Source organism: Anomaloglossus baeobatrachus, chromosome 1 (assembly GCF_048569485.1).
Source record: "Anomaloglossus baeobatrachus isolate aAnoBae1 chromosome 1, aAnoBae1.hap1, whole genome shotgun sequence".
In the NCBI taxonomy this organism is placed as follows: domain Eukaryota; kingdom Metazoa; phylum Chordata; class Amphibia; order Anura; family Aromobatidae; genus Anomaloglossus; species Anomaloglossus baeobatrachus.
The window spans coordinates 505,516,160-505,542,432 of record NC_134353.1 but is presented as its reverse complement, the minus strand read 5'-3'; the positions used below and the strand labels follow the sequence as shown (position 1 = coordinate 505,542,432).

The 26,273-nt window shown below is 43.1% G+C and overlaps 1 protein-coding gene across 2 annotated transcripts in view; it reads right to left on the bottom strand.

Moving 5' to 3' along the window:
- Nucleotides 1-10,021, bottom strand: part of PTBP3 (polypyrimidine tract binding protein 3) — a 241,291-nt gene extending 231,270 nt beyond the window's left edge. Inside the window, exon 1 of one of the 2 annotated variants that reach the window (XM_075315982.1) lies at nt 9,938-10,021. Coding sequence is in view for 1 of the 2 variants with exons in the window: in XM_075315989.1 (XP_075172104.1) it covers nt 9,938-9,941 (4 nt within the window). In the remaining variant the exon portion in view is untranslated. The remainder of the gene's footprint in view (nt 1-9,937) is intronic. The other variant, XM_075315989.1, reaches the window with a different exon arrangement.
- Between the last annotated feature and the right edge of the window lie 16,252 nt (nt 10,022-26,273).

The window sequence follows — 26,273 nt, the reverse complement described above, 5'->3', positions numbered from 1 at the left end:
CATCTATGGATTCCTTTCCCCTGCATGTGACTCCGTTTATGATCCTTTGGATGATGGAATAACAACATTTTTCCTGTGGGACCATCTAGAAATGTCAGCCGTTTGCCTGGACGCCTACTATAGTGCAATATTATGCATAAGATTTTCCTTGTATTTTTCCTTTTGTTGCTGTATGCACTTATAGGCATGATGACGTACTGCACTTCGTTTGTATATATGTGCACCGATTCATGTAATTAATGTCCAGGACTTGGACTTTGGCTGACACTATATGTTCCCCAGCGTTGACCTTCCCATCATGGCGTCGGTCTGTATCTGTGATGGGTACGACCTTCCCATGATGGCTGCTGTGGGACTCATCTCCAATCGTTGGTGACGCTGTGCGCATGCGCGCTTGGCCGGCGTCGCCTTGTTGCTGCAGATGCCTCCCATTGGTGATGGGCCGGATGTGACGTCTGAAGGGGTTTTCCCTCCCGGACCCAGACACTGGAGTGCTGACGCGGCTTCCGGGCGACGCGCTGTGGCCGACCGCGCATGCGCCGCTATATGCGTCGCTATTGTGCGTGATCAGTAACAGCTGATATGTGGGTATTTATACCCTGGGAATGACACTTTTCTTTGCGACCCCCATTGTGAAGAAGCCCTCGCGAAACGCGTCGGGGTCTGTGGTACTGCACCTCCTTTGCTGACTTGGCGACTATGGGTATGTGTCATCTTAATTGTGTGTAATTTTTAGCCTCTTTTGGTTACCAGTTTGGGCAGGAGTGAAAGTGGAGTTAACTCACTCCTTTCATTCATTTTTGTGAGCGGTATGCTCCATTTAAAAGGAATTACTTACTGACTGTCTGCCTAATAGTAACTACATCTCTGCACTATGTTGCATTGTATGTATTACTGGTTATCCATTGAGTGATTCCTTATTATTTATCACTATTCATGACACATAGTCCCAGCTGTAGGCTGTTTTGCCCAATATACCTATAGCCAGCATTGGTGTGCATGTCCCACTACTGTTTGTCTCCTTACCAGCACACCTTGAACTTTTTAATTGTGTTTGTCATATTAATGTTCAATAAAATATTGTTCTTTGCATGAAGGTAGTGTTATTGACTCTTTTCTTTGGTTCTTTAAATGTATATATGGAGTCACTACCAGGGATTTTGTATCCTTTATGTCCTTTACAGGGGTTATGGTGATCAGTGGTGACCACCAAAAATCTCCCCCACTTGGTTATGTTCAGATGTTGTTTATATTTAGGCTTACATATAGAGCAGCAAAAAAAAAGCTGGCAACAGATTCCTTTCAAACAGCATGTCCATTTAACAAGTAAACTAGAAGCCTCGGTCAACCATCAGCAGATCTGAGTTTAGAACTTGATAGCTTATGGTGATTATTACTCATTTTGCACATGTATTTTTGTTTTTCAATGATTCTCCAATAAGATGCTTTAAGGGGGTAGTCCGGGACTTCAGTCATTGAGGATCTATCTTAAGGATATGTCATCAATGTTAATTGGTAACGGTGTGACTCTCGCTCCCCCGCCAATCAGCCATTCCTAGAGGCCGGAACTACCCATTTACGGAGCTGCACAGCTCCGCCAACAGAATAATAGCCAGGTACTGCACATTCGCCCCTAATGATTCAAATAGGGGGTGGTTATGCAGTACCTGGTCGTGCCCACTATACAGTTGACGAAGCTGTGCAGTCATTATGGCTAGAAGTTCCACCCGGAAAAGCTGATCAACCAGGGTGCTGGGTGTCACACCCTCACCATTATGACCTAAGGACAGGTCATTAATTTTAATGTCCCAGACAACCCTTTTAAATTTTTCAGTGCCGTCTTTCACTTCATTCAAAATTAATTTCTCCATAACGTTTATCCAGAAGAAATGGAGTCAGCCCCGTATGGCTGCATATGAATTTTTAGAAATGTATTACATTCACCAAACTAGATATATTAATCAGAAAGCATGATAAATAACATAACACATTTCTGAAATTGCAAATTCAATCTTCCGAATGCCATCTTGTTCATCTGGCCACGTATACAAAACGAGTGTCAGGAACATCTCATTGAGATAGGCATCAACACAGAAATTGTGCACCCTATACTCAATAAAGCTGGCCTTCTGCTTTTTCTTTTAACAGCTATCGTTTGATTGCTTACACAATATACTAGATACCATAGTATTGCAGTACACATATAGTGAAATTCATGTTCTCAAATGAAGCTCAGCCTGTAGCTTAGCTTCACAGAAGGACTAAAGCCCCTTTCAGACGTCCGTGTTTAAACAGATACAAGCCACACGAACCGGTATAGTCATCCATGTGACATCCGTGTGCTGCTGTGTGCTCTTCCCTGCAGTGACCTGAACCTCATAAGGTCAGCCCAGGTCACCGCAGGGGAACCCTCAGCAGGGTGTGTGCGGGCATGGCAGTGATGTCAGGAGGTCATCGGAGTTCACAATGAACTTGGATGACCTCTTGACGACACCCCTGCATCATCCTGACGACACCCACACTGCAGTAACATCACGGGTTTATTGGAGTTCCCAATGAGCTCTGATGAACCTGTGAAGACACTGTCGCTGCGACACCAGCGGTAGCAGCAGTAGCATGGGTGTTGCGGGGGTGTTATCAGGAGGTCATCCGAGTACCTTGGATACTCCGATGATTCCTAACGTCAATGCACACACACACTGCTTGCTGTATACTCACCTGTCCCCGGCGCTCATGTCCCCGGTGATGCTGCTGCTTTTAGGTCCTCAGTGCAGTGCATATGCAATGAGCATAACGAGTGGGTTTCGGAAGCAAGTGACAGCAGCGCTGAAGACAGCAGGGCTGGAGACAGGAGAGTATAGAAAAGCATTTTATTTCGAAGACGTGTTTTCTCCGATACGTGTCACACTGATGTCACACGGATCACATCATTGTGCAATCCATGTGACACCCGTACTGCTGGAGAAAAAACGGACATGTCCGTGTGAAAACACTGATGTGTGAGTAACACCATAGAATAACATGGGTACATGAAGCATCCGTATTAAAAATGGATGTCACACATATCTGATGTCTGAAAGGGGCCTAAGACAGCAGCCACTATGACCTATCTGCAGCCCCCGCCTGCCGTTATAACCCATTGGCTCTTATCTTAGTGATCACCGTCAGTTATTGACAGTGGCATTTAAATGCTTAAACTGCAGCAGTCACTGCTACTTCCAGTCACTCGAGTTATGTAGCACAGTGGGCATCTGCCTGGTATGAAAGCAGGTTCATAAAGCGGTTATCGACCTATGATAATGCATGTCATAGGTCATTAAAGGGTTAAGTAGTTGTCAGCCAAACAACAAAGCTGACAGCTATCTTTCCTTACTCCCTTATACAAAGGAACATTGGTTACAGCAAAGCACTGCTGTGTTTTTCTATGAGCGAGCCGCTGCCAAAATCCTATGGCAGCTGCTTATCTCCCCACAAAAAGAGGATTGAGCAACAACAAAATTGCGAGACGACTGGTCCTTATGTGTTCCGAGACAATCTGTCATACAGTCAAGATGCCCCATTACACATTAAGTGGTTTGCCAGCTCACTAAAATTGGCAGATTCATCTATTGTGCATGGGGGCCTTGATCTCACCACCATAACAAGCACCTCAGTCCAGTTTGTCAGTGGGCCTCATAGCAGATGTTCTGCCTTTTACATCTACAATTGCGGCAGGTATCTGCTCATCAACTAACAGCACTAAATAGGCAGAGTATATCTATGGCAATATAATATTCTGATCAGCTTTCATCTTAGTGGACAACAGGAATCAACTTAATTTTTTATGGATCAGCATACTGAATATCCAAGAAATTCAGAGAATGGAAGCCTAAAATTTCTCAATTTAGTAACTACCTGGTGTGATGCTACTACCAAGGGGAGCTGGTACTCAGGCAGGATGTAGTGCTTCCAAGTGTAGTTAGGCGCAAGCCCACTAGAGGTCACTAGCATCCACGAAAGGATGCAATAGAATGGTCGAACAAGTCAAAGGTCAGTGCCGGGAAGTCACGTAGTTACTTAGAGGTAAGCAGAGCTGGAGTCAAGTGACAGTTGAGGGTCGGAAAGCCAGGAGGTATCGTCAGGAGCTGGAGGGGAGCAGAGCTGAAGTCAGATAGCAAGCTGGGGTCGGAAACCGAGAGGACAAGTAAGTATAGAGGAGGGAACAGAGACGAGATAACCAAGCAGGGAGCGGATGAGGGAGACAGGGAGGTAAGACAAGATGGGAAGGACGGAGGTCAGGCAAAGGAGTACTAGGTAGTGGGCACGATCAAAACAGACTCACATGAACCAGAAACTCACACTGCAGAGTAGGAACCATCACTGGCAGCGTACCAAGGAAAACAGTTCCAAGATAAGGCAGCGTGACCCCCGGACAGACGAGACAGAACAGAATAAGCTCCTCCCATCAGACCTAACCCCGGAGAATGCAGACAGCAAAAAATCCAAACACATACAATGGCTCTGCACAAGCAGAGTCATACGTGAATCATGACACCGGGGTCAGGCAACAACTACCGTAGCAAGTGAAATGCGTCAGCTGGAAAAGTTGCCCGTGGCACTATGCCAAAACATGCGCCAGTAAATAGATATCCAGGATATCTAATCATTTATTGATGGCACATACAAGATCTAGCAAAAAGCAAAACAGAAGAGCAAATCCCAATTATTTTGGGTTACAGAAAGAGCAGCGATCTCGTGTGGATTACTGGTCTGTTTGGACTATACCATTTTATATATTTCTTGACCCTGGATCCTCAAAAGGTCATTGCCTCTGTATTAATATTTTCTATTGCTGTTTGCACTGTGAAGCTGGCTTTAGCTTACTTCTGGGCTCCACAGCAAGCATATGGATATACTAACACCTCCTGTATGTGTGCGTGTTCCACGACGGGAGCAGCAATAGTGGAAAAGTACAGCTATTTTTCATATGCATCTTTATCTTTTTTTTTTTTTAAAGATCAAAAAGCGAATAGATGAAAAGAGTATTTATAATATTAGGGGTGGAAACATTGCTACACACTTTAGTAGTCTAATCCGCCACTCCAGAATCCAGTTATTTAGTATCCAAAAATTAAGAGCGTCATTTCATTTAGAAATAAAATAACTAATAAAAAAAGCACCTAGTGTTGGACTCGTTCAGTATAATTCAGCTGCATCAAGTAATATGGTAAGATATTTTTACCAAACTGTATCAGATGTCAATATAATACAATTTGTGGCTGCAATGGATAAAAATTTATTGTAGGTAATTTTTTTTTATTTTTTTTATTTTGGGACATTAACATGGCTGGTAAATAGTTTTCTATAGATTTTATATCAAATTAGTATTCTCTGTGAATAGATGTGAGCACCACCGCTGCAGGACAGAAACAAAGGGGTGCAAATCAGTTCCCCGTTCCGCCGGTAACTCCATCAGAACACAGGCTAGTTCAGACCTGCGTACTCTTGGAGGCGGCGCACACAGGGGATGTCGGGCGGTGCATATCATCACGTCATTCAGCGTCCACTATTGTGCCGCATAGAAGAGGAGACAGTGGAGTCATGGATGAGGAGCCTTGGTTAGGAGAGCATGCGCTGTTTTTTTTTGTTTTTTTTTATATTTGCCCATTAACTGGGGCTGTGGAGGCATCATATTATACTGGGGGCTGTGGAGACATCATACTGTACAGGGAGCTGTGGGAATCATACTTTATAGAGGGCTGTGGAGGTTATTATACTGGGGTCTGTGGTGACCATACTGTATTGAGGGCTTTGGTGACCATACTGTATACTGTTTGGATATAATACTGTGTAGGGTGCTGTGGGGAACATTATACTGTACATAATGGATTATGGAGACATTATGCTGTATCGGTGACAGGATGCCATACTACTGAATGGGGTACTATGGGGTTCATAAATACTATATTTGGGGGGCAGTGGTGGATATACTGTATGGGTATCTATAGTGACCATCATACAATGTAGAGAAAAGTGAGAGAAGAGAGTACAATTTGGAGAGAGCAGTGTGTGGCCAGTATGAGAGTATAATGTCATGAAGGGGGTACAGAATAGATATGAAGAGGTGGCAGCTTGAAATGGGGTAACAGCATGGAGAGAGGTTAGCATGTTGGGGGATAGTGTAAGGGAAAACTGTGGAGAAGGGAAAGCCATGATGTAGGCCTTGGTTCATAAGGGTGGACGGTGTGTCAGTTGTAGTCGATAATGGAGATAATGTGATGGTTATGGCTCATTAAGGAGGACAGTGTGGCTGGTATAGCTCATGAGGGCAGATAGTGTGAAGGCCATATACTATAGAAGACATAATTAGGTCAAAGTATGGACAGATATTTTCATGCAGAGGGCATTTTAATAACCCTTATTTTTAAGGACACTCTGCGGGGATGTGCTGCAGACGACCAGAGAAGGTGGAAGTGCCAAGCTGTGGCTGTGAAAAGTCATCATAGCATCTGGAGAAGATGAAGATGAAAAGAAAGAAGAACTCTAAATCAGAGAAAACTATAAAAAAAAAAAAGGTAGTTATTAACTTGTGATATTGACTATGTCTCATCAGTACTGTCATCAGTGCTGTGGTCCGCAGTCTTCTGATAGCTCTCAATAACTTCCAGTATCCCATTACATTGTTAAAAAACATACTGGGAGTTGTAGGGTCAGGCGATACAAATATAATGTCAAGTCTGACCCAATGACAATTAATTGCTGTACTAAGGTTGGATCTTGCATACATCATTAGAAGCACCATAAAGTACTTGAATACATGGCATTCATGCACTGTTGGTGGTTTTGGTGATGTATACAAGCACTGATGATCGTACTGATTGGTGGTTTTTGAGATGCATTACTGTACTGATTGTGCTTCTAGTAATGTATTAATGTACTGATAGTGGTTCTGGTGACCTGTTAACTGATGATGGCTATGATGGGGGCAGTATTTATGTACTATTAATGGCTCTGGTGTTCTATATATGTACTGATGATGATTTTGGCTTTGTATTTATTCTACTGATGAAGGTTCTGGTGCTGTATTCATCACCAGAACCTTCGTCACTACATGAATACATCACCAGAGCCATCAGTACTACATAAGTACAGCACCAAAACAACCATCACTACACATGAATACATCACCAGAACCATCATCAGTTTTGTTGAAAGCTGTATTTGTCGCATGACATACATAAAAACCATCAAAAATATCAACTTATAATAATAGAATGGGTTTTGTTTAATTTTCACTAGGGCATCTGCCAAAAGTTGGACACTTTAATTGAAACCAAACAGCCCCCATTATAGTTAAACTATATTAGCTTTGATGAATTTCCTTGGGTCTGACATTTAAAATAGAGGATGTCAGCGATGAATATCATTATTTGTCAATGGTATTATGTAAATGGTTCACAAACAATAAATGATGCTATATCTAACTGCGAAATTGCACTCCCTCTTGAGCCTCACCCCTTATGTACACCACTTTGGGATTTTTTTTGGGGGGGGGGTTTGGGGGCGGGGGTGAAAACCTGTAAAAATTCTAGTAAAAATGGTCATCAGAGCTTGGTACCTGACCTATCTGAAAGGTAAGAGTGGGTTGTGTTCAGAGTACTTTTACCTTAGTCTCTGGCCCATTCCTTTACTTGGGGGCTTAGTGGTGAAGAGGCATGAGCTTCATCTGCCTAGGACACCAATCCAGACCAGACTACATGCTTCTATTGATGTTGGAAGTGAGTTGGCCTTATGAAGAGTTCCTTGCCTCCACAGGGTGCTGCAGTTAAAGCTTTCCAAATATGTTCAACATTTTAAAAGGGTCTCAATAATTTGTCACTTTCAATCCACAAGGCTCTAGCTATTATACCTGATATATATATTTTCTATATTCCATTAGCAAATGCACAAGTAACAACATCAAAGCAATGTTACATAGCTACTTTGCGGGTTGAGCAGGGAGTGAGTGTCACACGGACCAGAAGATCTCCTGGACTAATTATATATATATATATATATATATATATATATATATATATATATATATATATATATATATTATATATGAGACACACATACACTGTACACACACGAACATTTTAGCCACTTAAATAAGCCTTCCCATTAAGATTTTTTTTTTTTGCCAAATCCGTGTATGGGCGCATGTAATGTAGTGTAGCATATGTTAGTATACTCATCTACTGTCACCTTCTCCAGGATACAGCGTCATTCTGCTCCTCTCCTCAGCGAATATGCAGCTGACTTCATTCTCTGTGTGTGATCCTGAAGTCGCTCTTAGGCCAGTGTGACATTTGCGAGTGCCTCTTGTGTAACTCGCACGAGTCTCACATCACATCGCATCACCCGGCACGGACGCACACTCTCCTGACAGGAGCGGATTGGTTGCATGTATCTCTATGCAGCTGAGACGCTCCTGTCCGGAGGTGTCAGGCCATGCAATACGAGAGTTACACGAAAAGCACTCGCAAGTATGATTCTGGCCTTACATTGTAAGTCTATGGAGCCTTGTTCTGATGCTCCATAGACTTACACTGTAAAAGCCAATTATGGGTCATGGAGAACACAATGTGACACGTGGAATTTGAAAAGTGGTGACATCACTGAGAAAAAGCAGAATGGCACCGGATCCAGAAGAAAGTGGTGGTAGGTGAGTTCTGCACTACATGCACATATACACAGATTTAGCAATAATAAATAAATATTATATATAATATCTCTTCATGGGAGAGTATTTATTCATTAGGCATTGCTTATTTAGCACCATTGTATTCTGCAGCACTTAACAGACATCATCATCACTGCCCCCATTGGGGCTCACAATCTAAATCCTCAATCAGTATGTCTTAGGAGTGTGGGCGGAAAATGGAGAAGCCGGAGGAAGCCTACGCACACACTTTGATATTAATAAAATTCTGGATGAGGGCACTCCTCTCATGCTCATTAAGTGTATCATTTATGACATAGTAAACGAATGTTCTCACCCCTGTATAATAAAAAATATTACACTAGGATCTTCATATTTTTTTGTCTTAATGTGTAATCATTTTTTATTTTTTAAAAAGTGCCACCATAATAATAATAATAATAATAATAATAATAATAAAGTTTATTTATATAGCGCCAACATATTCCGCAGCACTTTACAATCCGGTGGGGGGTTGTATAGACAAAAACAAAATAGTACATAATTTAACAGCTACAGAAGGAATATTTTCTATTTACCGACGAAATGGGTTCTTTCTAAGAGAAAAGGACATTGGCCTTATCTACATTAAAGTCCTCTCAACTACAGAAAGAGTCCTACTTGCTCCAACTACAGGTGTGCCTGCACTTTCACAGGGAGGGGCCGCTTGCATACTTCACACACCTCCGCTTCACAAGAAATAACCAAGTCCACAGCATAATGACAGGCCGGGCGAGTCTGACCACAGACAACTAATAACGCATATATTACATAATACTGTATGCATAAAATCACATATGTACCCGAAGGGATAGAACTCACCATAAAAATATACGAATACAACAAAAATGTCGACACCTAGTATGGAGGGCTCCTTTAAGACAGACTCAGTTATTAAGTTTCTCCTCTAATATGTTACAATGTATATTCAGCTTATGTTTACGGAAACAATGTGATACAATTAAGTAACTAATACAATGTAACAAATAGCAAAGAGGATAGTCATTTATCCAGGGTAAGGAATCCACCGCCCCTCTCAACTGAGGTTTACAAACACATACACACCCACCATCCCCTAGAGGGATGTTCAAAGGAGATCATAATTTCAGGGAAAAGCACAAGATATGATCAAGTCCTGATCTCCTGCTGTGCTACATGGTGATGACAACACTTAGCACCTTCACAGAGAAGCATAAAGCCAATGGAGTTACTTACCCATCCATGGCCCGGAGGACAAGGAAAAGAAGGGAGAAGGGAGACAGACAGAGCAGAAGAGACCAGTGCAGAGAAGAGGGAAGAGGAGGAGGGAAGAAGGAAGGGAGATGATTGAAGAGGAGGAGGGAAGGAGGAGGGCAGGAAGAGAGGTGCCACTGGAGAAGGAGGTGGGGAGTTAACACTTTAACAGCTTCAGTGCCAGACAAACTAAACCCTCACTCATACATGTCCTACGACCGGGAACCGTTCTACAAAATATTACTAGAGAAAGAATAAAAGAAACATCAAGCGCCAAATACACGACAACCTAAGAAAACAGAGTTTGTGAAGTCAACACAGGCGCGTTACATAATACATATAGGAATTTTTTTTTGCCACTTTTCTATGAACCATGAATAAGTCCAGTAACCTGATAAAGGTGAAGATTGAATATTGGGGGATTGCATTCTTTGCTGCAGCATAAACACATTGACAAGCAATTTAAGGTTCCTCTGTCAGAATAGCTCCATAATGACATAGGATGGAGCAGGAGCATTTATCATCAGAGGCACTCCGAGCCCATAGGAGGTCACCGTCGCCCTATAACAGATCCATGCCACCGAGATTCTTTATAAGGCCATGTGCATGAGTCTATAAGCCATCACAATCCCTGCAGGCTATTATTAGACCATATTCTCTTGGAACAATAAGGATCACAATATAATTGTATTAGGGAATTACAAGTTGTTGTTATTATTATTTATTATTATAGCGCCATCAATTCCATGGTGCTTTACATGTGAAAGGGGTGTACATAATAGGGACAAGTACAATAATCATAAACAGTACAAGACACAAACAGGTACAGGATTATGGCAAGTTATGCCAATTCCCATGGTTGCCAGGAAAGCCCTCGATTTCTTAAGACATCTTAGACTTGAAGTAATTTTTCAGTGCCTCTTTATAAAGTGCTTGTCTGTCAGTAAGAATAGCGCAGTGCGTTAATGGACTGGGCTATTCTCCATAGCGGCGGATTGCGCTGAACGCAAGTGTGAAAGTAGCCTAATATATTTTTTTTTTCCCTCTCTCTTTTTAAATCAATGGATTGTTGGAAAGTAACAAACGTAACTCATCTTCCAGGGTCACCAAAGAACCCAGCACAGGCAGCACTCCAGAGCTCCATTTGGAAGCCACATCCCTCCTGCAATCTGTGTTTGGCTGCAGCGGTCAAGTGACTAGAAGTAAATGAAGAAACATCTGTTGACACCCTCTTCTAGACACCTGATAGCTGCAGCCAATCACAGGCAGTAGTGGTGATGGGAGTCCCAGGTGGGCAGACACAGAGGCTTCTAGAGCAGATTGCATTGGCTCCAGGGCCCTGGAAGGCAAGTATATTTCCATTGGTTATTTTCAAACAATCACAATCCATGCTTTTAAAATAAATAAATAATAATATTGAGCATTCCGTATAAGTGAGTTATAACACCTTTATTTTCAACGTATATAATAGGAAAATGGTCCTTCCTAGCAATACACACACACTAATATGACTACAACAAGTTATAAGTCAAATAAAAAATAACTAAGGTAAAAACTGTTATTTAAAGCTTACAGTATGACCTTACTATAATTTACAATGTAGCAGTATGACAATACAATAGCAAAAGCAAAGTGGATCCTTACAAGTGCATCTCAATAAATTAGAATATCATCAAAAAGTTAATTTATTTCAGTAATTCAATACAAAAAGGGAAACACATATAATATATAGAGTCATTACACACAGAGTCATCTATTTCATATGTTTATTTCTGTTAATGTTGATGATTACGGCTTACAGCCAATGAAAACCCAAAAGTCATTATCTTAGAAAATTAGAATATTATATAAGACCAACTGAAAAAATGATGTTAAACTCAGAAATATTGGCCTACTGAAAAGTATGTACAGTAATGCACTCAATATTTGGTTGTGGCTCCTTTAGCATGTATTACTGAATCAATGCGGCATGGCATGGAGGCGATCAGCCTGTGGTACTGCTGAGGTGTTATGGAAGCCCAGGTTGCTTTGATAGCAGCCTTCAGCTCGTCTGTATTGTCGGGTCTGGTGTCTCTCATCTTCCTCTTTACAATACCCCATAGATTCGCTTTGTGGTTTAGGTCAGGCGAGTTTGCTGGCCAATCAAGTACAGTGATACTGTGGTTATTAAACCAGGTATTGGTACTTTTGGCAGTGTGGACAGGTGCCAAGTCCTGCTTTAAAATAAAATTTCCATCTCCAAAAGGCTTTCCGGCAGAGGGAAGCATGAAGTGCTCTAAAATTTCTTGGTGGACAGTTGCGCTGACTTTGATCTTTATAAAACACAGTGGACCTACACCAGCAAATAACATGGCTCCCCAAACCATCACTGATGGTGGAAACTTCACACTAGACCTCAAGAAGCTTACATTGTGGCCTCTCCACTCTTCCTCCAGACTCTGGAGCCCTGATTTCCAAATGAAATGCAAAATTTACTTTCATCTGAAAACAGCACCTTGGAACAATGAGCAACAGTCCAGTTCATTTTCTCCTTGGCCCAGTTAAGACGCTTTTGGCATTGTCTATTGGTCATGAGTGGCTTGACACAAGGAATGTGACATTTGTAGCCCATGTCCTGGATACGTCTGTGTGTGGTGGCTCTTGAAGTACTGACTCCAGCAGCAATCCCCTCCTTATGAATTTCATCCAAATTTTTCAATGGCCTTTTCTATACAATCCTATCAAGGCTGTGGTTATCCCAGTTGCTTGTGCACCTTTTTCTAGCACACTTTTTCCTTCCACTCAACTTTCCATTAACATGTTTAATACAGCACTCACTGAACATCCAGCTTCTTTAGCAATAACCTTTTGTGGCTTACCCTCCTTGTGGAGTGTGTCAATGACTGCCTTCTAGACATCTGTTAAGTCAGCAATCTTCCTCATGATTGTGTAGCCTACTGAACAAGACTAAGGGACCATTTTAAACACTTAGGAAGCCTTGGCAAGTGTTTGTGGTAATTATTCTAAGTTTCTGAGCTAATGAATTTTGGGTTTTCATTGACTGTAAGCCATAATCATCAATATTAACATAAATAAACACTTGAAATAGATCACACTGTTTGTAATTACTCTATACATGTGTTTACCTTTTAGTATTGAATTATGGAAATAAATTAACTTTTTGATGATATTCTAATTTACTGAGATGCACTTGTATATGGCTATGTAGCTCTTGTAAAAATAAATCAATTAATGCCTTTCTTTATAAAATCTATGGCTCCATATTTAAAAAAAACCCCAAAAAAGTCTTTTCTCGATATGCAAGGGAGGCTGCAAATACTCTAGGTGTGATGGAGCACTTCAAAAGCCTCTAACTCCCTAGGACTCAAGTTGCGTTGCCCACTACTGCTTGACTGATGGAAAATTTACTTTACTACGATAGCTCTAGACATTTTGCAACTAAGGAGCAGGCATTTAGCCATCAGAGGGAGGGACAAGGTGGGAACTTGAGCAGAGGAGGCAGAGGCTTGGGCAGTGCTCTTCATTTGCAGATTGATAAAAAAAAACGTGCATTTTTCATAAAAATATTGAAGTTTGCTACATCAATAGTATTTTGGTACAACTATACAAGTCTTCTACAGTGTGTCAGAATATAATATATTGCACACATTAAAGAACAAATAATAGAGAACAATATGGATTTTATATGTTACTAGCTTGTGTGACGATGGTAGAGGTGAACCCATTGCACCATGGGCCGGGCTTAGCCTGGAGGGCAGTGACCAAGCAGCTGTTTTTTTGTGTTTTTTTTTAGGTAGAGTCTCTAATGATGGGGATAGACTTGAGCCACAGGTAGTCATCAGCTGCTGCTCCAGGTCAGTTCCTGAGATTACAGCAACTGGAGGGTCAGGGTGCAGGAGACATACAAGGCAAAACACAGAGACATGGTAAGACAGTTCAAGGACAAACCAAACAACACAGGCACAGGAAACATAGGTGAGGACAGGAGAGGAGAGGTCAGGACAAATAGGAGTCAAGCCAGTAGAGGGCAGGGCAAATAGGAGGCAAGATGCCTGATATATGGAGTGCTGGCAGGGGATAGGTTGGGGAATATACATTCTGCAGGAAACAGGGAATACATATTCCTGCAGAGTCTGGCCTCACCTCCCTATAGCCAGGAGGAAACTCAAAAGCAACAGATGGATGCAGCAGAGCTGAAAAAGTTGCAAGAGAAAGCTCAGCAAGCTGGTTAGGTACATGACGGTGTATGTAGTGAGTATGATGGCACATATCAGCCATGTGAGTCACAGGCATGACATTGCTCCCCACCCTTACATCCCCTTCTACTTTGGCCAGAGTAATGTAGCGAACCCCTAAAGATTGGCAGGAGCACAAAGTGCTGAAGACCCAGAACCAATAAAGTTACTTAGGACAATAAAGAAGAAATACCGAACTGAAATCCGCAGGCAGAAACAAAAGAATATTCAAAGAAATACAGACGTTTGACAAACCATAAAGTTGCACATGGCGAGAAAGACAGCTGGAAAACTGCAAGTGGGCAAAGTTAAAAGGTAACCAAGAACAGGGATGGGTCGCAGGAAGGACTCTGGAGACACCAGAATCTGCAGATCAGAAGGTAGAGGCATACAAACCTGCCGTATCACAGATATGTCCTGCAGCTCACAGCCAGGCACAGACTCAGGCTGAGACGAAATCCCAAGGCTTTTGAGAGTGTCAATGGTGTCTATTGACTGATCTTCCTGTGACGACTGGTGGATGTTGACCTACTGCGCCATGGGCCAATCTTACACTGGAAAGGTGTGACTAAGCGGATGCCTAGTTTTTGATAAGGCCTCAGATGGTGAGGATAGGCTTGAGCTGCAGGTAGTCATCAGGTGCCACTGCAGAGCAGTCCCAGAGCCTGTAGTAGAAGACCAGAGGGTCAGGGTCAGGGTGCAGGAAACATACAAGGCAAAATCCAGAGACATGGTCAGACAGTTCAAGGATGGGACAAACAGCACAGATATAGGAAACATAAGGGATTACAGGAGAGGGGACGTCAGGACAAACATGTCAAGCCAGGAGAGGTCAGGATAAATAGGAGGCAAGCCAGGACAAGAACGGGAGAGACTAGATAGAGAGACCAAACAGACAGAGCCCTGAGGAGAACAAAGACCTACTTAAGACTGTCCTCCACACAGAAATTCAGGAATCCGGCACAGCATCTTCATAAAAAATTATACGGATTGTGAACAAGGGTGTCCCCGAAACGCGTATTGTCCATTTTATTGGATTATTTTAATGGCTCAATAAAATTTGTTTTTTTATGATGATGCTGTGCCAGATTACTAAATTTTTGAGCTAAACTCTTGCCTGGAGATTTTCTGTGCACCATCTAAAAGGACTTCCAAGTGCACATGGTGAGCTGGATTTAGGAGGATGCCTCCACCTGCTTGTGTGTGTTAAATTATTCCCTCCACGCAGGTATCTGTGTGGAGGGAGGAGCTGCCCGATATACCGAGTTCTGAGAGGAATAGTTTGGGGAATAAACACTCTGCAGGACACAGGGAATACAAATTCCTCCAGAGTCTGGCTGCGCCTCCCTATAGCCAAAAAGGAATCTCACTGTTATGCGCACTAAAGTGCACACATGATAAAAAAGGTCTTACTTCCCGGATCTTGTACAAACTTGATGTCATGGGTGTGTCACGGTTGCCAGATAGTCCTGTGGTGTCTGGCTGTAGAAGGTCACAGCGTTTGGCTGCATAAACGCTCCCTGATAGTCTATTCTTCCTCCTGTGGTGTAAATGGTATCCTATTTATCTCCCCTTGCTCTGGTTAATCCCTTTTGCTTTTAGGACCCTGTGGATATTTTCATCTTTCAGCTGTTAATCATCATCACTTCCCCTTGTGTCCTTAAATACCCATATTTTTCCTTGGTGTTTGCTGGTGATAGTTATATTCCTATACAGGCCTCGGATGCAAGCAGTTGACTTCTATTCATTTAAAAAAACATTATTGTTTGCTGCTGTACCTCTCCTAGTGTCATCCTGGAAATTTGTTGTTTGTGTACCTTACCCTGTGTGTGTTCCCTGTGTATTCTTTAGAATTTAGTGGGGTTGACAAAGCGTTCATCCCATCCTAGGGCCTGAACTGGGGTTCAGGGTCTGCCACAGCCAAGTATCCTGTTTGACGCATAGGTGCAGAACCTATCTAAGGTGGTCAAGGGAGCCATGGACCATTTTAAGGTTTGGCCAGGGGTCACCATCTCTCCCTTCCCTTGACACAGGGCATCCCTTCCCTGTCTCCATACACATGGTAGTTTCCCATACCTAGCGTGACACTAGAGGCCCCAGCTCCCTAAAGTTTCCTACGCAGACTGAAACAACTCTAACTGGATGACTCAGATGACCACACTGATCTTTGCTTACTAAGTGTCCATCAAGAGTTCTACCTACCTCCTAAGGAATCTGGGGTAAGGTGCAGAATAAAAGAAGGTAAACCAAAAGTTATAATATGCCAGAGAAAAACAAGAAAAACAGAATGTACTTCCAAGCAAGGTCCACTTCATAAATATCACCAGTGGGAAATGGAAGCCCGGGGAAGCTATACATAGTTATACCTTCTGGGTGATAGGGTAGACTAAATTAGATTATAGGAAACACTTCTTGGCAGAAGGGCAATAAATACAAAAAGTGTCCACACAGAGACAAAGTGTTCAGAACCATGACAGCAACCAAACCTCACTGTTTCTCAGTGGAGAAAGCAAAAGCAGGAGAGACTAAACAGAGAGATCAAATAGACAGAGCCTTGAGGAGAATAGACAAAGACGTACTTAAAAGGCAGGTGTCGCGTTTTTTTATTTTTGTATTAATAACAGTGATTATTAAATCAAGTATTTTTAATACAAAATTAAAATCACTGCTTATTTAGTTTTTATTTAATTCTAATTTTATTGAAGGTCATCTTGGATTTGATGTTGGTAACGACAGTTACTCACCTCCTTTATGGCAGCCCCCTGTGCATAGGCTCCGACCCCATTTAGTAACATTAGAGAAGGCTTCTGCTGTGACTTGGACACGGCCCCTAGGCTGTCCAGATCACAGCAGAGGGAGGACATCAACGCCATCATTGTGGAGCTCACAGCCATGTTGTTTGCTCCACTTTACCCCTGTCAACTGCCGGGATGTGTGAGTACGGGGCGCCGAGCCGACTTCCCTCCTCTCACCCCGCCGTTACCATTTCCAATGACATCCCCTCCCCCGCTGTACCCAGCCCCGCTCCCCCCCCCCCCGCTGCCACTGCCGGCATGCATGCGGCAGAACTGTGTGTGTTTGTGCGCGTGTGGATGCAGAGCATGTGAGTACCGGCGCCCCTCCCCCACCACCGCCACTGTTACCATCTCCAATGCTCCAATGACACTTTCTCCACTCTCCTTGCTGCAGCCGCCGCTGGCGTGCATGCAGAGCAGTGTGTGATTACTGGCGTCCCTCCCCCGCTGCCTCTACAGTCTCCAATGACACCCCCCACTTACCTCCCCCCCCGTGCTGTGTATCTAATCCTCTCCTGTGTGGTACTGCCTGCTGAGCTGTATCTAATCCTATCCTGTGTGTGATACTGTCTCCAGAGTATCTAATCCTATCCTGTGTGATACTGTCTGCTGAGCCGTGTATCTAATCCTGTCTTGTGTGGCACCGTCTGCTGAGCCGTGTATCTAATCCTATCCTGTGTGATACTGTCTGCTGAGCTGTGTATCTAATCCTCTCCTGTGTGATACTGTCTACTGAGCTGTGTATCTAATACTGTGCTGTGTGATACTGCCTGCTGAGCCGTGTATATAATCCTCTCCTGTGTGATACTGTCTGCTGAGCTGTGTATCTAATCCTGTCTTGTGTGGCACTGTCTGCTGAGCCGTGTATCTAATCCTATCCTGTGTGATACTGTCTGCTGAGCCGTGTATCTAATCCTCTCCTGTGTGATACTGCCTGCTGAGCCGTGAATCTAATCCTCTCCTGTGTGATACTGTCTGCTGAGCTGTGTATCTAATCCTGTCCTGTGTGGTACTGTCTGCTGAACTGTGTATCTAATCCTATCCTGTGTGATACTCCAGCTGTCCTTGGTGACACTTTAGACATTTCTTCACCAGCAAAATGGCTCCGCACTGTGATCCTAAATTTCATTCTGTTATCCTTTGGAGACACCCAGATTGGGAGGGGGAGGTGACATCGCACACAGGAGAGCAGATTCTGCCCACTTTACTGCAGCTGTAATACAGGCTATTTCTACAGTAGGATTTCTGTAGGATTTCAGTAGCTGCTCTCCCTAGTGTTTAACAGTGGAAAATATCAAACTTTTTTTTATATATATATATATATATTTTGCTCAATTAAAAACAAATAATAATATCTAAACAAAACATTAAAACATTAATACTTTACATTTTTTCAGTTATTGAAATTTTTTTTTTTTGGACGACACCTTCCCTTTAATATCAAGCACCTGTGTGAGAGGGAGGAGCTGCCTGATATACTGAGTGCTGGCAGGAGGTAGGTTGGGGAGTAAACACTTTGCAGGACACATGGAATACATACTCCTGCAGAGTCTGGCCTCCCCTTCCTATAGTCAGAAGGAAATTCACCAGCAACAAGCGGATGTAGCAGAGCCGAGAGTGTTGTATGAGAAAGCTCAGCACAGGATGATGTTTGCAGTTAATATGACGGCACATACAAGCCATGCAAGTCACAGGCATGACAGCTTTCATGTTCAAATTTCAGGCATAGTATGCAATATAGAATCACGATTAGAGATTTTTATATTCTGTTTCTTTTATTCAATGTATTTTTGCCTTTATTCAGTTCTTTTCTCTTACCACTAGGGGGACATAAATAGAAATACTATACTGATAACAGAAATACATACACGACAAGATAAGAGAATGGGTAGAAAAAACAAAAAAAAAATATGTTTAAATACACTGATGAGCAAAAGGGTAACTTTTGAATTTCAGGCTCCATACCTCACCATCCATTACACCTTTGAGCATGAGACTACCTTCATTTTATAGACAATCAACTTATCTCATTCATACATTTGACTTGCAACTAACAATGTATATATATTATATATACACATTTATTTTTTAACTGTAAAAAGTAGACACTAATCCCTGTATGCAATTAATGAGGTGAGTATAATTTTGCTTTATTATTTTAATATTTAATACACTTACTATTATTAGATATATTCTTTATATACAGTAGATTTCAGAAAACAATTTTAAGCAGCTAGAAATGTCTGGTCATGAATATGGGTATGTGTGCACCTAATGTTTTCTTGTGGCATTAAAAACGCTGCGTTTCTGGCCGCTAAAAAATGCACAAACGCAAAACGCATCAAAAACACACGCATTTTTACCGCGATTTGGTTCATTTTGATGCATTTTTGTTCACTGTTTTTTTATCAGTGAACAATACCATTACAGATTCGTGAAGAAAAAAAAAAAGATCTGATGTTATTTCCTGCTTCAATCTGTTCTCCATCATTCTCCACTAGTGTATGCAGGAGAGCAGACAGCAGCTTCAAAACTACAAGGCTCAGCATCCTCTATCCAGGACTGTATGCAGGAGTTTTTTTGCCCAAAAACCTAAAACGTAAAAAAAAAAAATGACGTGGGCTTCGCCATATTTTTGTATGTTAGCCAGGTACAGCAGGCAGGTATGGCTGCCCCCAACCCCCTGCTGCCTATTTGTACTTGGCTGGGAACCAAAAATATAGGGAAGCCCTTTTTTTAATTATTTCAGGAATTTCATAAAATAATAAAAAAAAAAAAATTACGTGGGCTTCGCCCAATTTTTGTGTCCAGCCAGGTACAACTAGCCAGCTGGGGATTGGAATCCATAGCACAAGGTGCACAAGCTTTCTGGGCACCCCTGCTGCAAATTGCAGTCCGCAGCCGCCCCAGAAAATGGCGCTTTCATAGAAGCGCCATCTTCTGGCGCTGCATCCAACTCTTCCAGCTGCCCTGGTGCCGGGTGGCTCGCTGGGTAATAAAGGGGTTAGGGCTAGCTGTATATTATCAACTGGCCCTAAGCCCTAAAAATATTTTTGTTAGAAATAAAACACAACACAATTAGTGACTCCATCTTTATTGAAAAAAAGAACCCCCCCCTTCCTCTGCAGTAATCCTGGGTCAAGGGTCCTGCGATGTCCAATTCGGATCCAATATCATCTGATCGGTTTGCAGGAAAAAAGGCAAAGCGATCAGATGATGTGTCAGGCTCAAGGACGTGAATCACATGACACATCAGCTGATTGTATAAACGCCGTTTCTACAATCAGCTGATGCATCCGTAGAAGAAAAAAAACTACACACTTCTGTGCAGACTCCTGTCCGATCGCTGCAGGACCCGGCGGTAATCAGCTGATGTAGTCACCTGACAGCATCAGCTCATAGTTTAAGCCGGCCAGGTGGTAAAAAGCCGGCCTCACCGCTAGACTTATACGATCAGCTGATGCAGTCAGGTGACCACATCAGCTGATCACTGGCAGGTCCTGCAGCGATCGGACGTGTCCCGGGAGTCTGCAGACAGGTGAATATGATATTTTTATTTCTACTGTTCACTTTTGATTTAGCAGCTGCTTCCACCTCCCGTCCGGTCATGGCGCCGGACGGGAGGTGGAAGCAGGGGTGGCGCTATCGGGATGATTCACTGTTCTGTGTTTACCAACACAAGGAATCCTCTTCCTGTATACGTGACTGTACTACCCACCCCTTGCATTTATAGCTGCGTTTTTAGTCATAGAAATGCAGCTATATTTGCAATTTGCATTTTTCATTGCATTTTTGAACATCTCATTGAACTCAATGGGTGAAAAACGCAGGAATAATTGACATGCTGTGTTTTTGTGGGCACCACAAAAACGCAGCTAAAAAAAACCCGCTGTGTGCAGACAGCAAAAATGAAAACTCATAGACTTTGCTACTGAAGCAAAGTCATGCAGTTTTCTGAACAAAAACACACCTGAAAAAAAAGCACAAAAACGCGGTAAAAAAAACGTCTAGTGCGCACATAGCCATACTGCCCTAAACCACTTATATAATGAAGTACCTCTGGAATTAGGCCCTTCCCTAATGCTGTGTAGCTAGTCAGATTAAGGCCTGGATCTCCCCAACTAATCTTACCTCTCATTATGTACAAGGTGCTGTTGATAATTCTTAAGCTTTGTGATTTTTACAACAGATTAGAGAAGCATGCCAGTGAAAACTACTCGGTCCATTTGTAAGCGTTTACAGACTGATAAGAACCTCCTGGATCGACTGGTTACTATGGATGAGACCTGGATTTAGTTGTATGACCCTGAAAACAAGGAGCAGTCAAAAGAGTGGAGGCACAGTGGGTCTCCTCGTCCAAAGAATTTCAGGGTGCAAAAATCAGCCAGTAAGGTGATGGCGTCTTTGTTCTGGGATAAGGAGGGTGTGCTGCTAGTGGACTACCTTCAAAAGAAACACCTCAAGGGTATAAAACTTCACACCATTTCTGATGCCATGGCTGCTACAGATGCCTGGTTTGAGGCACAATCGAAATCCTTCTTTTTTCTAGCCTTACATAATGTTGAATACCGATGCAAGAAGGGTGATGACATCAGTGGAGAGTATGTGGAATAAATGTAAAGTTTCATCACCCTATCTTGTTTTTTTCTGGGAAAAGCCAAAGACTTATCAGCAGCTTCTCGTAACTATGCCTCTGTGGGCGCGAGTGCCATGAGCAACATTTATCTTTGACTCTTTGTAAATTTCACACTTTAGGCCTCTTCTCCACTAGCGTTTTTTTTCTCCAAATTCCATCGCATTGAGAAACGGATTGCAATCTTGCAAATGGTTTCTAATGATGCTGTCTCCATTTCCCTGTTTTTCTCAGACGATACACGGGCTCTCCTTGAAATCGCAGCATGCTGCGATTTGATGCGATTCTCTGCTCTCTCACCCCCATGCAAGTCAGAATTCGGGAGGCTTACGCATGTCACACGGATCCTGACACTTGCATACCGCGTCAGACTGGCTACCGGAGGAATCTCCTGTAAAACCAGTCCTGGCCGCGGTTACATGCACTGAACCCCGGAGCTGTCACCTGAGCTCCAGAGTGCAGCCTGAACAGCGAGCGCCGAGTGATGGATTCCCCGGCGATTGCTGTTCAGGTCAGCACAGCTGCAAACAGATCAGGCAGACGCTGGAGCTCAGGTTACAGCTCTGGAGCTGAGTGCAGGTAACAGCAGCCAGGACTGGTTTTACAGGAGATTTCTCCAGTAGCCAGCCCTACACTGCTTACCTAAAAACTCACATAGCACTCGCATGACGCTCACATGTCATACGGATGCTATGTGAGGAAAAAAACACACACTGTACGCATATCACACGCAGATCACACGCAGGATACTCGACTCACATTTTGAGCCGAGTATCGCTGTGATTTATAAAACGCCAGTGGAGAAGAGGCCTCAGTCTGAGAATCTGCAAAGCGCCAATTATGAAGCCGGGGAGCATACACCCAACTTAAATGTGTATTCCCAGGGAGACAGAATGTCAAGCATATGCATGAGATTTTCAAGAAGCTGGCAGTGATGTCCCTCTTGAAGATCATGTAAATTATGCCCACAGAGGTGTATTTACATAACGTGAGAGGTTTAATCCATGGTAATCAGCTACAATAAAGTCATGGTGGCAGTTTAGTGAGCTGGTGCAGATGACAGGTTTCCATTAAGAAAATTTAAACAAGTTTCTCTATTGAAGAAATACCAAAAGAGAGTTTTTTTGTATTTTATTTCAAATAAAAGATTTATTCGATGTTTGTGTTTATTTCTTTTCACTGACACATTAGTGATGGACGGGTGGGGGGTCTCAAAGATGACTCCCATTACTAATCTTGGGCTTAGTGGTAGCTGTGAGCTGTCATTAGCCCCTTATTACTCCTAAAGCCACTGCACCAGGACAATCGGGATGAGCTGGATAAAGTTTTGGATTAGATGCGACAATTCTGCAAGGTTGCAGGCTGCTATTTTTAGGCTGCGAAATAGGGGCAAATAACCATGGGTCTCCCCGGCTTGAGAATACTAGCCCCCCCCGTTGGCTTTATCATGACTGGGTATCAAAATTGGGATGACCACACGTTTTTAAAAATGTATTAAATTTTTTCTAAAGAGCCGCATGGGGTCACTCTTATTTTGATACACAGCCAAGATAAGCACATGGCAGGGGGCTGTAGCCTGTATGCTTTATCTGTGCTGGGTATCATAAAGGAGGGACCTTATGCCAATTTTTGTATTTATTTTTCTTATTTTTACACCACGATAGGGACACACACAGCATCTGTGATTGAGTGCAGTCAGACACTCTGTCACACAGAGTAGGGGTGCAGTCTGACTGCAACCAATCACAAATGCTGGGACTGTCTGTGGGCGGGGGAAACAGTGCATATGCATGATGTTAATGAGCGGCCCCGGAAGTAGCGTTACAGCCGCAAAGGGAGACTGGTAAGTATAACACGCTAGCTTTATTCTTATTTTCTTTCTTTTTCCTTTACTATTTTTTTTTTAATTACCTGGGTGGACAGATTTGGATAGTTACCCAGAGTGCTCTGAGAACTGTGGGCCTGGGATCGGTGTACTCGTACTATGTTACCCTAGCGAATCCGTACTTTTACAGTCTGAGTTTACCTGTCACTAATTAAAACTTAAAAAAAAAAAATGTATGCATAAACATGAAAAGATTAATTTAAAAAAGAATGAAGCATTTTTCACAAACTTAGTCAGACCATATTGCATGAGTGCTTACTCCTTTACACAGGTCACCCAAAAAAAGACACAATTAATTTGACAATACATAGAAAACACATGTAGTAATGAAGCCTATTGAAGTCAATACAAACATTAGGTGCAAGTAGCCACTTAGAAATGGATATAAACATTGAAAATAAAAAGGTTAGAAAAAACTGAGAAAAAAACCCCATACCTTAATGTCACTAGAAGGTGCTGTTCAGCAGATATACACCTCCGCATGTTGGTGTCCTGGAAGGTTAGTGTGGGTTTAATCTCCTCCAACAGCAGAACAAATGTTTCAACGGTGATGAGGCAGTAGGCATGAAATTTGTCAGGATGGCCTATATAAGTGGCCTTTCATGGTGCGTTGACTCACTAGAGGATGAAAACACAGTCTGTGCCGGCTCTTTGGATCAACTATTACTGGGTAGCGTGCCCCAAACTGCCTAGACCAGTAGTCTCAAACTCGGCTGGGTATATGGGCCGCACATAGAAAAAAAATAATTTTGGGTGACGCATTGATTGTGTCACGCTCCCAGGATCCCGCTGCCGCCTGTCACTCACCACTCCGGTCCCCGGTCCCGCTGTCCGCGACTGCTCCTCTCACTCCCCCTCCAGTGCGTCCTCCATGCCTTCAGTCCGCCGGTCCCGGCGTCCCACTGCAACCCGAGACTCTGTGCCTGGCTCCTCTGCATCTCCTCCACCTCCCTCTCTGCTTCCTGCACTGGTCTCCGGCACTCGGTCCTCGCGCATGCGCGCTCACTCACCTCTTCTTAAAGGGCCAGCGTCACTGGAACAGGATATGGCTGATTACAGGTACAGGGTATATAAGACTTCCTTTTCCATGTGGGCGGTGCCTGTTCAACGTGTTCCTGTAGCTAGGTGTGCAGGTCCCTCTGTGCTTTGTACCCAGGTTAACCCTGTCTCTTCCACAGTGCCTGTCTGCCGTCCTGAGTGTGTCCAGCTTGCCGGTGTCCCAGGAGTTGCCCCGGTGACTATCAGCTGTGGATCCCGCCATCTTCCGTCAGCCTGTACCCGTCACCGATCCTGGATTTCACCTGGTTACTTCAGCCTGCACGTCTCGCTGGACCTGGACCCCGTCTGCTGTTACCACTCGGCACCTGTACCCTGTTCCAGTCACCCATCCTGCATACGGCTCCCGTTCAACTTTTAGCCATATCTCGTACAGACTTCTGAAGGACACGAAACCCGAACTCACTTGTGTCCCGGCTGCTGTGCATCTAGGCCCTCTGGGGAGGCCGCCAGACAGTCCCTGTATAGGGGTTCACTCCTGGTTGTCTCTCTGGGGGAGTCCGGTGCACGGTCCCGTGGATATACCTCTGGACTGAACGTTACAGATTGCTGGACAAAGTGACATTTTTATTGGTACCATATTTTTTCTATGCACCATTGAATCATTGTTTTTGAGGATTTTTTGCTCGTTTATTATAACAAACGTGCACTTTTTTGTTTAAATATAAATATATAAAAAAACATTTGATGGCAAAAAAAATCATGCTATATTTATTTTTTTGTTTACATTTTATCCCTTTCTTGTAAGTAATATAGTTTTACAATTAGCACCATATAGTAATTTTGGCCAACATTTTATTATTATTATTATTATTATTATTATTATTATTAATAATAATTATTATTATTATTATAGCGCCATTTATACCATGGCACTTTACATGTGAAAGGGGTATACAAAATAGGGACAGGTACAATAATCATAAACAATACAAGAAACAGACAAAGCACATGAGGACAGAGGTCCCTGCCCGCTTTTAGTAATGTCCTCCATCCTGTTCCCCTTCTTGAAGTAATGTTCCCATCCTGGTCCCCTTTCTGTAGTAATGTGCCCATCCTTGTCCCCATCCTGTTGTAATGTGCCCCATCCTTGTCCCCATCATGTAGTAATGTGGACCATCCTGTAGAAATGTGCCCAACCTTGTCCCCTTTTAATAATTTGCCCATGTAGGTCCTCTTCTTGTAGTACTGTCCCCTTTACTGATCCTTTTCTTGTAGCAATGTCCCATCTCGGTCCTCTATTGTGCCATTCTACACACACACACACACACACACACACTAGCAATGTCTCATCCTGATAACCTATTGTGCCATTCTACACACACACACACACACACACACCAGCAATGTCCCATTCTGTGCCCTATTGTGTCATTAAATACATGCACACACACACATTCTTCTCACCTGTCCTTCGCTCCCTCGGTGTTCTCTACCCTGCATCATGTGGCCGGCAGGCACATGGACCCGGTAATGATCGCAGCCACTGCCAGCGTTTCATCTAAAATTCAAATGAACGTTTTGCCACCGCCGCGCAGAGTCAAGCTCTTTCTGCACTATTTCAATGCCAGCAGCCAGCCAATCAGAGGCAAGCAGGTGACATCATACACATCAGCTGCTTGCCTCTGATTGGCCTGTGGCTGCCATTGGACTAGTGCAGAGAGAGCTTGACTCGGCGCAGCACCAATAAAACATTGATCTGAAATAAAGCAAT